Source organism: Rutilus rutilus (genome assembly GCF_951802725.1).
Source record: "Rutilus rutilus genome assembly, chromosome: 1".
NCBI lineage: Eukaryota > Metazoa > Chordata > Actinopteri > Cypriniformes > Leuciscidae > Rutilus > Rutilus rutilus.
In genome coordinates, this window is record NC_140209.1 from 54,249,625 (window position 1) to 54,262,457 (window position 12,833).

Here is a 12,833-nt window from a genome sequence, read left to right on the forward strand (position 1 = left end):
GGGAATTGTCAGTTGCACACGGGAATTGTCACATTGTCACTATTTTACCGGGAATTGTCACAGATCGCTCGAATAATAGCTTGCCTCCGGCGCATGTAGGCAGTTAGCATTGTAAAATGCAGAATTTACTTGCACAACAGCTGCTAGAAAAGATATAGCCTACGCCATGACTGATGACACCCAATCATAGATCCGAGCGTGAGCCTCTACTACGTCATCGTTTCTAAAGTCCTCCGTTTTGACCCGTCCAGACTAAAACGCCCTCCGGAGATTCAAAACGAAAAACGGGTCGGCAGCGTTTCTAAACTTCTCCGTTTTGGGTCTCCGTTTTTGCCGTTTTAGTGTGGACGGGAGGTGCAAACGTAGCAAAAGGTCTCCGTTTTTAAACGAAAACGCAGTAGTGTGGACGGGGCCTTAGTCATCATAAGCTCTCTTTTGAAACATAAAGACTCTTCCAAACAATATAGAAGGGATTTAATCTGCCTTATATGATAGTTTTGGAAACGGAAGTACTTCCCAAAATCAATTGCAATAAACTACATTAAAAATATCTTTACAGTTTCTCATTTGCAATTTCAAGAGTGACTCGTGTATTTTGTTCACACCCAAAACGATAATTTAGAGGATTCACTTCTGGATTTGGCAGTGTGTACAGGCCTATATATATATATATCATTTAGTGAGGTTAAAATGTCACAGTTCGGAACAGTTTATCTCATGAATGTAAGACATTCTTGCTGTTCCCATTCATTTAATTTCACTAAAACTCTACCCATAAGCCCATATGTAAATCATACATTAATGAAGTGAAGGTCACGCCATGGTTCAGTCATTGCATTTAGGGTTTGCGATGGCTGATGATTTGACTGGCTTACCTCCCCTCCTCTGACACTCTTTCAGGCAATGAAAGGGTTTTTGTGTCTGTGTTTAACTGCTCTGGGTTTTCATCGCATTTGGAGACCTTGGTTTAAGCGCCAGCTCTAGATAGATTATTGCATATTCACCAAACTCTCTCTGATGTTTGGTTGTTTTAACAGAGATTTTTGTTTCTTCCCTCGGTGCAGTGCGCAGACACAAGGTCATTTTCAGTTTTTCCATTTTAATGCATTGCTGTGCTTTTCCTCCCAACGGAGATGGAAGCGTTTCCTTGCGCCTGTTTTTCGTTGCTACGCTTGCTGTTTGCTAAACCTGTTGCTCATTGCCGTGCGCTAAACTGGCTAAATGCTCATACCAGCTTGAGACAAACATGCGGACCGAAGGATCCTGAGAGTGTGATCAGTATTGTATAACGCCAGCGAGCCACAGCTGGAGCTCAACATCCATCCGTGTGCAGTTGACCAGAGCTCTCTCTCCTGTGTTTGCTCTTTATTGTTTCCAATATCTGCAGCTCAGACGACGTGTCGCCCAATCGGCCGGATTCCTCACATGTCTATGCGTCCCACGTGGAGGAGCGGCCACCCCCTCCTTACCCTTCCTCGTCCTCCCACCACTTCTACCCAAAACCCCCTCCCTGCGCTCGGCCCGTGGCGCCCGGCCCCGAGTCGCAGCCTCCCAGCTCCCCGCCTCCACCCCTGCGCTGGGCCGGCTTCGGCCCACCCTTGCCCTTGCTCCTGCCCCTGCCCCAGCCACATCCTTCCTCCTCTTCCTCTTCCTCCTCCTCCTCACTCGATATCAACTCCAACCCCAAGCCTAGCTGCCTGCACTTTCCCAAACACGGCCCAGTGTGTGACGCCCCGCATGCCGCTCCGCCTGACGCCAATGCCTCGCCCCTCTACATTAAAACCCCTCTCGTGCTGACCCGCCACGACGTGTCCCTCGGAAACCCCCCTAGCCTCCCCTCCTCCGCCCCCCCGCCGTGGGCCGCCTGTCCATGTGCCCGCGACAGAGGACCCCCCAGGCTGACTAGGTAAATACCACCTGCCTGCGGCCACCCTGCCTTCGCAACACACTGTGACGTCCACCAGGGCTCCCCACACTGTCTGAGCGCTCACCTCAGATCACTCCATACTGGCTCCATCCCGTTTTTTTTTTTTTTTTTTTTTTACTTTCTTTGTGATGTTATTGCTTTTTCAGCCTCATCACACAGATTCCGTAACATTGTCATTGTCCAGGGAAGCCTGAGGTTGCCTAGCAACCGATGATGTCACTGGCCTTTAGCGAAAGTGTATCCTTCAAATAGAAATCAGTGCTATTGTAGTAGCACTGAAATACCATTATGGTTTTTATTAATGTTTTGAATCTGTTTTTATATTTTGCATTCTCATTTTAATTTGTTAGTAATTTTGTTGTAATTTTTTGTAGTTCTTCAAATGTCTATATATTTTATATCAATATTTTGAATCAGTTTTTATTTTTGTATTTTTCATTTTAGTTAGATAACAGTAATTTTGTTGTTTGTCATTTTTAGTAGTTTTTAATCGGGTTTCATTTTTGTATTTTCTGTTGTTGTTTTAAAAGTTTTGGTAATTTTTATGTTTTTTTTTTTCATCTTTAGTAGTTTGTTTTTTAAATGTATATCTATAAAGTTTTTATTGATTTTAAATTCAGTTTTAGTTATTTAGTTATTATTAGTGCTGTCAAATCAATAATTCATGATGAATTGCATCTAAAATAAAAGTTATATATATATATGTATGTGTGTGTTTATGTATGCATGCATACGTGTGTGTATATATTTTTTTTATATAAACATTTACACACACATGCACATATATTTAATGCGATTAATCGCGATTAATTGATTTGACCACTAATAATAACTAAATATCTGAAATATATATATTAAATATATATAATAACTTACAACTTTAGTTGTTTTTTAGTTTTTTTAACTTAACCCTATTAAATTAAAATGAGTAATGTTTAAGCTTTTTCATTTTATTTTATTTCAGTTGGTTGCTTTTAGTTTTAGTGTCAGTTTTATTGAACTATAATTCCCCTGCTAGAAATAAGTACGTGGATGGAGCAGCACATGGTGACATGGATGCTTATGAATGTATTGATTGAGTCATGAGGTCTGTTTGCTCACTGGGATAGTCATACTAGATGTGCAAGTACGTAAACACCAGCATCTCTGTTCCAAACCCTAATGAGCTGCCCACCTAAGCTCTTTTAGTCATCATTGGCACTCTCGCAACACAAACACTCTTACAAACAACGGGAAACTGATTTATTCTGCCTTATAAGATAGCGTTGGAAAATAGAAACGTAAGGACTACTTCCCAAAATCAATTGCAATGAACTCTTGCAATTGTAAAGGCACTTACATTTACTCCGTACTGAGAAGTTCCATTGAAGTAAAATCCAATATTTATGTGGCATTTGAGGTTTTAGCTTATAATTATGGTAATATCTGAAGCTATAGCTCTGCAGTGATTATATTGGTTAACTTTAGGCCAACCTGAAAGTTAGCGTCACTCCACCTGGTTCCCTCGACAAAAAGCCAGGATTTTTCCATTGGCTTTTGGATCGTTGCAGAAAATAAATCAACAAAAGTTTATAATTCTTACACGTTTTGTTCACACTTTAAAAAACATAATATGATCAGTCAGTTTTGACAACATGTGTTTTTACATTGCGATAACTCACCAGATTTTTGGAACAAAGCAATAGACACTTGAAATGGCCACTTAAAATGTAATAATTTGAGCAAGATTTAAGTCTTCCCTACTGAGTAGCCGTCTGAATTTGACAACTGCACTGGAAAATGAAACAACGCTTACCAAATCAAATTAGAATTCAAATGTTTCACAGCAATATAGGCCACAAATTTAATTGAGGTGGGAATTGTGTATATGAATGCTCTTTTTTTGGACCATCAGTGTCCCGAGTTGTTTGAAGGGTTGGAGGAATGTCAATGGAATAACAAGAATTCCCATCGCGTTCTGCACATGCAGACTCCATCAATGCAATAAATATCAATCTAAGATCTTTATTAGGAGCGCTTAGCATCAAAACGCACAGTATTAGCCATTTTACCAATGATGTTGACTGTGTATTGCAATGGTACAAGTTCCCCACCCCATATACCCTTGTGAGCCTTCATTCAAAAGTCGCAGGGAAAGGGAACTGCAGAGATTGAGTCATAGATGTGACGGATTCATTTCAAAACATAGTCACATTGAGGCGTTCTCTGCATGTATGCACGGATATATGTGGACGACTTGTGTCCATGTGTGCATATAGATGCATCTTCCTTAGAGTTTAGCAGAGAGGCGCCTGAATAGAGCTGTCTGAGGGAAAAACAAGCTTCACATGCTCAGTCATATTAAAGATACATGCTGCGTGTGTGTGTGTGTGTGTGTGTGTGTGTGTGTGTGTGTGTGTGTGTGTGTGTGTGTGTGTGTGTGTGCGTGTGTGTAGGTGTGTGTGTGTGTGTGTTTGCTGGGCAAGGACACTCAATCCCCCTCCTGCTGATGTGGATGAGAAACCCGGTGTAAATCCACCTTCACATGTCTTTGGAGACAAAAAAACATCACACTCACATGAAAGCAGATTTTAGTTGTGGATGTTTTAAAATCTCCTTCATGTTATCTGAGAATTTACAGTAGCAACAACATTGTTTTTTTTTTTTTTTTTTTTTTTTGCAATGGAAGCTTGTTTCTTCCACAGAAGAAAAAATATAAAAGATAAGTGTGACTTTTTATCTCAAAGTTCTGACTTCTCATAATTGCAAGTTTATATAAAAAATATATTTTAAAAAACCTTGCAATTGCGAGAAATAAAGTCAGAATTGCGTGATATAAACTCACGATTGTGAGTTATAAAGTCCAAATTGTGAGATATAAACTCACAATAGTAAAAAAAAATATATATATTCTGTGGCAGAAAGGAGCTTCTATATTTAGCTCATCTGGTTAAGCATGGTGCCAGAAACATGGGTTCGATTCCCAGATCAATTATGCCAATGCTTTGTCAAGGTCTTTTCAGACACAATCAAAACCGGCAGGATGTTGTTTAACACTTTAGTTTTGATGATTGGGGACATGAGGGGTCCTTGTCATTAATGATATGGTGTGTGCAGACTGATGGCAGGCAGTCATGTTTGTCTCTCTCTCCAGCACTCTGAAGAGCAAGGAGCTCTCTCCTGTGATTGGCCACAAGGCTGGGCAGGCGGCAGGAGCAACAGTGCCCCCTGTCAGCGGTCAGCAGAGCAACAGCCAGTCTCCTCACTCGGCCGAGCACAGTCCTCACACCTTACGCAATGGTTCGTCCCAGTGGGGTTCCTCTTTAATGGTTTTATCAAATTTCATGTAGAGATAAAATCCTCTTTAAAATTGGTATAACATCTGACTTGGGTGATCAGACAGATCAGTGTATACACGTCTAGATTGATTTAGTCACATTTGTCCTTTTAATGTCAAGATTAATTTACTTGAGAAGGAAAATTACTTTAGATATTAAGTTAAAAAAAAACAAAAAAAAACTTGTTTTAAGCATAAACACTTAATTTTGAAAACAAGACTTAAACGTGAGACATAATTTTGCTTTTCAAGTCTTCAAAAAGTGAGCAAGAAATGTTTTTTTAATAACTCCCCCAAAACTTAATGATATCTATTTATTATTTTAAAAATACTTCTAACTATAAGGTATTGATAAAATATAATATAAAATATATTTTTTTAAACTATGAAAATTATGATTAAGATGTGTACACACATGCATTAAAGGTGAAAGAAAAATGCTATTCGTTTTATTTGATAATTACATAGTGACATTTTTAATTTAATTCAATTCAATTCACATTTATTTGTATAGCGCTTTTCACAATACACATCGTTTCAAAGCAGCTTTACAGAAAATTACACATTACAATTTAGAGTGATCTGTTATCAGAGGTAACGGTCTAAGTTATGTATTTCAGAAATGTACATATAGAAATCACAGTTAGCTAAAAATTTATTAATTTAAATTGTAATAATTTAAGGCAGAAATAATGAGCTCGTTGAAGTAATGAATACTTGTTAGAGTCATTCAATTTAAACAAATTCCCAAGATGCATTGCACACAATTCACGCTTCGCCCAAAACAGATGTTAATACCAGGTTTAAACAGGGTCGTGGAGTAAAAGCTACTTGCATGCATCTGACTTTGTCTTATCTCTCTCCCTACAGCGTCTAAGAAACTGGCCCCTGTGCCGCCCAAGATTCCCTACTGCCAGTCGGGGGGGATGTCAGACCAATCCACAGGTCAGCCGTCTCCGGTTAGCCTGTCCCCCACTCCCCCAAGCACCCCCTCCCCGTACGGTTTGGGCTGTCCCACTGGACACGCGCCCACCTCTTCCCCTGGCCAGACCCCATTAGGGGGACCCCATACGTTGTCCTCGCCGCCCTCTCTGACTGGTACGCTCACAAAGTCAAGGCCCACCCCAAAGCCCAGGCAGAGACCCAGCCTACCCCCTCCCCAGCCACCCACCGTCCCTCCTACGGTCCCCCAGCCCCTGGAGCAGGGTCTACTTGACGGATTGTCCCCTGGAGAGAGCATGTCCACAGGTAAACATGCCTCAGTGGCAACATCACGAGTGGGAGTCCAGCGTCCCTCTCTCAAACTGTCTGTCTCTCCGTCCTACGCAAGCGATGGACTTTAAAGAGCCAGATCCCCTATGAAATGTGAAGAGATTTGTTTGTCTTAAATATGGGGCACCCATAGATTCAGTTGCCTTTGAGATGTACACTATGATAATTATTTTTTTAATTCCTATGATTATATTTTAGCTATATTTTAGACTATAAAAAGTGGAAACAAAGGGAATTCACTCAAAACCCAGGGATGTAGCATATATTTTACTAGAAAGTGAAGTGTGTAATTTTTGCACAACCAACGGAAATGTAAAAATAATTAATGTTTCCATTCAGGTTTTATACCGACAATTCTGCCCCACCACAAACTAAACGCCAAACTCAAACTCATGCTATTACTTGAGCAAGAAGCTGATGGACATGTCAGACTCCACTTAGTTTACACTCTTTAGAGTAGTCAACCTGCAGACGATTCCCACAGTACAAAAAAAAATTAGCAAGCACTTGCTGAAAATCATCCACTCCCAATTTAATTGGCTTGCTTTACTTTCAACTTTCGCACTGAAAGTGCAGTCACATTTAGAGTTGTTAAGTGAATTTTCGCAGGCGAAATCCAGTCACTTCAATAGGAATCCACGTAAAACGAGAATTACATGTGAGGGTGAAAGATTTCCCCATGCAGATTTTGCAAGCACTTTCTGGAAACCGTCAACTGTTTGGTGAATTTTCGTGAGCTAAATCCAATCATTTCAGTAGGAATCCACATCTTTATGGCGAAAGTCTGAGAAAAATGTAAAAATTACACACTTCACCTTTAGGACGAGCCCTACTTGTTTTCTCAGCTTCAGTGTGCGACTGTTTCCCTAAAGTAAGGTTCTGTGGTCTTTGTATCATTCTAGTGGCCCGCTGTATGGCACTGATTGTATGTTCTATCATGTGAGGCGTGTCTGTCAGTCATTCTCCTGAGCACTGATTGATGTATGACTCTTTTATCCCCTGTCATCGTTGTGCACCTTGCAGCTGTGTGAGGCCAGGGACTGAGTGTGGGCTGAGTGTGAGGGGGACATTTAGGGTAAGCCAGAACCTGCTGTGCCCGTGCCATAGCCTCATCTCACACCATCTGGCCTGGTGCTGTGGCTGAATCTGGGGCCTACCGCAGCCTTGCTCTCTGTCTCATACCGTAACACTTCCTTCTCCAGCTCTGTCATTCTCTCCAAGTTGCGGGACTGCTTCTGGCTTCTTCATTCTGTCAGTGTAGTCTGTGCATGGTGTGAGACTGGTCTGTGCATGGCTTATGGCCTTACTTTCCTGAGCAACACCACATATTTGCCAACGTCGTCGCTTATGAAGTTCATTTCAACGTCTCTGGCCCTGACCTCACATCGTGATCCATTCCCCCTCCTAATATCCTCACCACCGCATCGGTGGACATTGGTAAACACCCAACCAAACTCTTTTTGAGTTGAGTCCATCACAGGGTGGCAGTTCTTCGCACAGTCATGACTACGCCATCCGCGTCCATCTCATGCTTACACAGGGGAGGTCATCACAATCAGATACAGTCCACCAATCCACAAAGTCCACTGACAACGTTCTTAATGTTACCACATCTTCAATTTGCTCCCATCTTGTTGTCTATGTGTGGAGTATTTTAATCATTGTGGTCAGTGTTGGGGGTAACGCGTTACAAGTAACGTGCGTAACAGGTAACCTGTGTTACAGGTAATGTGCGTTACAAGTAACACATTATGTAATCAAATTTTGTGTCAGGTAGCAAGTAATGTTACTTTTTTAATTTACGCTAAGATACTTTTTCAAAAAAGTAACACGTAACTATGGAAGCTTGTTTCCGCCACAAAATAAAACATTTTAAAAGATAATTGCGACTTTTTATCTCACAATTGCGAGTCAGAATTGCGAGATATAAAGTCAGAATTGTGTGAAATAAAGTCGCAATTGCGTGTTATAAAGTCAGAATTGCGTGAAATTGCGTGTTATAAAGTCAGAATTGTGTGTTATAAAGTCAGAATTGTGAGATATAAACACAATTGTGAGTTATAAAGTCCAATTCTAAGGAAAAAAAGACAAGACTTTTTTTTTTTTTACCTCAGAATAGTTTATATCTCACAATTCTGACTTTATAACACGCAATTGCGACTTTATATCATGCAATTCTGACTTTATATCTCCCAATTGCGACTTTATTTCTCAGAATTGCGACTTTATATCTCGCAATTGCGACTTTATTTCTCAGAATTGCGACTTTATATCACGCAATTGCGACTTTATTTCCCAGAATTGCGACTTGATATCTCGCAATTGCGACTTTATTCTCAGAATTGCGACTTTATATCACGCAATTGCGACTTTATTTCCCAGAAATGCGACTTTATATCTCGCAATTGCGACTTTATTTCTCAGAATTGCGACTTTATATCACGCAATTGCGACTTTATTTCTCAGAATTGCGACTTTATATCTCGCAATTGCGACTTTATTTCTCAGAATTGCGACTTTATATCACGCAATTGCGACTTTATTTCTCAGAATTGCGACTTTATATCACGCAATTGCGACTTTATTTCTCAGAATTGCGACTTTATATCTCGCAATTGCGACTTTATTTCTTAGAATTGCGACTTTATATCACGCAATTGCGACTTTATTTACCAGAATTGCGACTTTATAACACGCAATTCTGACTTTTTATCTCGCAATTGCGACTTTATTTCTCAGAATTGCGACTTTATTTCTCACAATTCTGACTTCATATCTCGCAGTTGTGAGAAAAAAAGTCACAATTCTGACTTGAAAAACAGTCAGAATTGTGAGATAAAAAGTCGCAATTATTATTATTTATTTATTATTCATTGGCGGAAACATGCTTCCATACGTAACAGATAATGGCACATACCGGTAATATGTAACAAGTTACACTACTTTTCGGCTTATTGTCCGATACAATTGGAAAATAAATGAATCTTTACACTGTCAAATTAAGGCTCCAAATCCTGTGCATTGGCGGATAAAAGGCATAGTAAAGTCACCTTATAATCTGTAACATGTTACAAATGGAGACAAATGTGTTATGCATTGTTTCCAGCTATTGCAATTCCTGTGTAAAAACATTTAATGCAGTCATTGTGTGACATGTTTCATGCTATATTTGTTGTTGCAGGCAAATTATGTCAGGGGACAAATACTTTTTCACAGCAAAAAAATACCTCAGAATTTATACAAACATCTGCAAGCCAAGCAGGAAACCACAGTTACAGAAGGCTTCTTGACGGCGAGACAGTATAACACAAAATATCATGTTACTTTCTGTAAAAGGTAACAATGTAACTGGATTAGCTACTTTTTAGGAGCATGGTAAATGTAACACGTTAGGGGCCGTTCACACAGTACTCGTTTTGCCATTCCACTGTGCTGCTTTTTCATAGTTTTGCAGTGTAAACGCTCTAGACAGACGTGTTCGACCGTTGCTGTCATGTCTTTTGCAGCATCTCACGCATAACACGGTATTCTAAAAAGGCGGCACTCAAACTAAAAGAAGTTCAAATTTAAAAAAGAAAAACAGCAAAAACGCGTTCTGTGTGATCCGGCCCATACTTTTTAAAGTAACATTCCCCAGCACTGATTGTGGTGAACTGCTGATTCAGTTATTTTTACTTTCTGAAAAACTGCAAAAAGCTTTACGTATTACTTTATATTTTTATGAGCATAGCAGAGATTGAAGCAGGAGGAGCAAGCACTACAGGCTTAATATATGAAACGAAACCTATTTCACCTTCCTTCCCAATGGCTCGGTGTGACAGAAAGAATCCCTGTGTAGAATGCCAGGAAACAGTCTGATGTGCCTCTCTCCTGCTGCAACACACATTCAACACCCTTCGCTGACTTCGCCTCTAACAGTGGCCTTGGAACTGAAATTACTTTTTGCTTTCTCTCTCCTTGTGTTTTTTCAACATCCTCATCATCGCCATTTCCATCGTTTCTCTCTGTTTTACTGTAAACATGTCTTGTCACTTCACTTTTGTGGCCATTGCTCTCATTTCCCATGATCCTGTAGCAGATTACTTCAGTTTGGATATTCCCTCCATCAATGTCAATCTGGATAGCCTGTTGGACGAGTTCAGGGTGGGCCCATGTCGGAGCTCCTTTGCTGCGGTCAGCTCTCCGGAGGGGGAGTCCGTGTCTGAGGAGGAGGGCCAAAGCACCACGCTATGACCCCTGAGCCCACCAAGCAACTTCGCCCAGAACTTGCCATCTTCTGCTGAGGCCCAACTGGAACCCCATCTTGGCCAAACCCTGAGTCACGAATACTAGACTAGAGAAGACGCCAACCACACAACAGGTGCCATAAAAAGCAACAGAATGGATTTTGTTCAAATTGCCACTGGAGGAACCTGGAGTTTTGTTACGTTACCTGTTTCTCTCTGAACGATTCTGTCTGTTTCGTTTTGTTGTTGTGTTGTTGGTTTTGTTTGATTGGGATGGATTTTTTTTGTGATTATTTCTGCCTTATCAGAGCTGCAATTACAATACAATGCACATAGGGGGCAGTCTGCAGACTTTAAAGGAACCTCATAAACTTTATCTTGCTGAAGGCTTGGAACGGAGACCCACCCTCACAGTATGAGAGTGGGACATCGTTGTTTTCCCTACAGGGTCGATGCCATGCTCTTTATGGGTCACTTGGCATATAGCATGTTTAAGTCTAATTTTGCAATGCTGAGTTCTTTCTTTCTTTCTTTCTTTCTTTCTTTCTTTCTTTCTTTCTTTCTTTCTTTCTTTCTTTCTATCTTTCTATCTCTCCAAATCTAAACTACACACTACTTTAGCAATCCAATCCAATTGGCCTTTCGCTAAGCCTCGCCTTAAAATGCTACTACTACTCTCTGGCCTTAGCAACTATTTCCGCCTATTATATTATCTGACAAGTGCTCATATCTAGGCTGCGTTCCAAAGTGGATAAATCCGTCTCAGAAGGGCAGTTCGAAGTGAGACCAATCATGGCCGCCATATTGAAGGGTGGCTCAAAACTGGCCACTTCAAAGGGCCCTTCGAAATGAAGGATTCGAAGGGTACAACTAATGGGCCATTCGCTCCCATGATTCTTTGATTCACAGGCAAGTAGCACACACAATTGTGTGATTACGGCACATCTTTAATTGGCTCGGCAAAGATGTGTTTTTTTTTTGGTCCCTATTCCCTTCATTCCTTCGAATCTCTCACTTTGGAGGGTACACCCTTCATAGGGATTAGGGTGTAGGTATTAGTCCTTCACAATGGAATGCAGGGAAAATGCAGATCTATGGAAGTCCTATGTGTTAAGATAGTTTTAAATGGAATTTTACAAAAGAAATATCAAAGAATTCAATAAACTCTTGTTGCCGGGGCTTTTCAAATAGTGATAAAAGATACCCACACGGTATAAGAAAAAAGTTGCTGCCTTAAATTTTTAAGTACAATCAACTTGGATGTTTAAGTCATTTCTTAAATGACATTAATTTAAATGACATTAATTTAAATTACAACTTAAATTACATTAATTATATGATCAATAAGTTATGACATGTTTTTAGATTGCTTTAACTCAAAATCAAAATAAGTTAAGCAATTTTGAACTTATTCATTATTAATTTTTTCAAGTCAGTTTAATGTAACTTAAGTTGAAATGACTTAAACATCCAAGTTGATTGTACTTAAAATTTAAGGTAGAAACTTACTTTTCAGTGTGGGGGATTCAGTAAAGGTTCTCAGAGTGAGTAATATAAACTGAGGCAAGGAGCTTAGCGGAGGGTCAATTCAATTAATATTTTGTGCGTTTATCTGCGCTACAACATTATCCAGAATCGCACATAATACAGTAATAGCAACACAGTGACAACTGCTGCATTAGAGTGTATTTTCTTAAAGACTCAATAAATAAAAAAGTGTCTGAAAGCAAGGTAGGAAACCCAGGGTTCCCACAGTCATGAAAAATATCAGGGAATGTTAATTGTGTCATGGGAAAAGAATAACATTTTTTTTAATTCCTGTTAAAAAATATGGATTTATGGATGGACAACTGTTCATGGAAATTCTTTGGTCAGAAGGTGTGGGAACCCTGGAAATATCTATTCCTCACCCTTTACCCACAAAACAGAAACAGTACTTGTGCTAAAATGGGTCACTGCGAACACGTTTCTGCAAATGTGTTTCTTCATTATCAGGACATTAGGCAGCCACTACTGAGATCAACCACTGGTTCGGTTCTAATGCACTGCCTTGCATTTTCTGTTGTGTTTCCGCATCCATATGCCCTCCAAA

The 12,833-nt window shown here is 40.0% G+C and overlaps 1 protein-coding gene across 4 annotated transcripts in view; it reads left to right on the plus strand.

Moving 5' to 3' along the window:
• The window catches only part of arhgap44a (Rho GTPase activating protein 44a), a 54,649-nt gene extending 43,774 nt beyond the window's left edge, over nucleotides 1-10,875 (plus strand). Inside the window, exons 19-23 of one of the 4 annotated variants that reach the window (XM_084419573.1) lie at nucleotides 1,388-1,906; nucleotides 5,061-5,206; nucleotides 6,114-6,491; nucleotides 7,539-7,590; nucleotides 10,591-10,703. In XM_084419573.1, the coding sequence (XP_084275699.1) occupies nucleotides 1,388-1,906; nucleotides 5,061-5,206; nucleotides 6,114-6,491; nucleotides 7,539-7,546 (1,051 nt within the window). In that variant the 3' untranslated portion in view covers nucleotides 7,547-7,590; nucleotides 10,591-10,703. Of the gene's footprint in view, nucleotides 1-1,387; nucleotides 1,907-5,060; nucleotides 5,207-6,113; nucleotides 6,492-7,538; nucleotides 7,591-10,590 lie in introns of all 4 variants that reach the window. The other 3 variants (XM_084419572.1, XM_084419574.1, XM_084419575.1) reach the window with 3 other exon arrangements.
• Nucleotides 10,876-12,833: the final 1,958 nt, after the last annotated feature.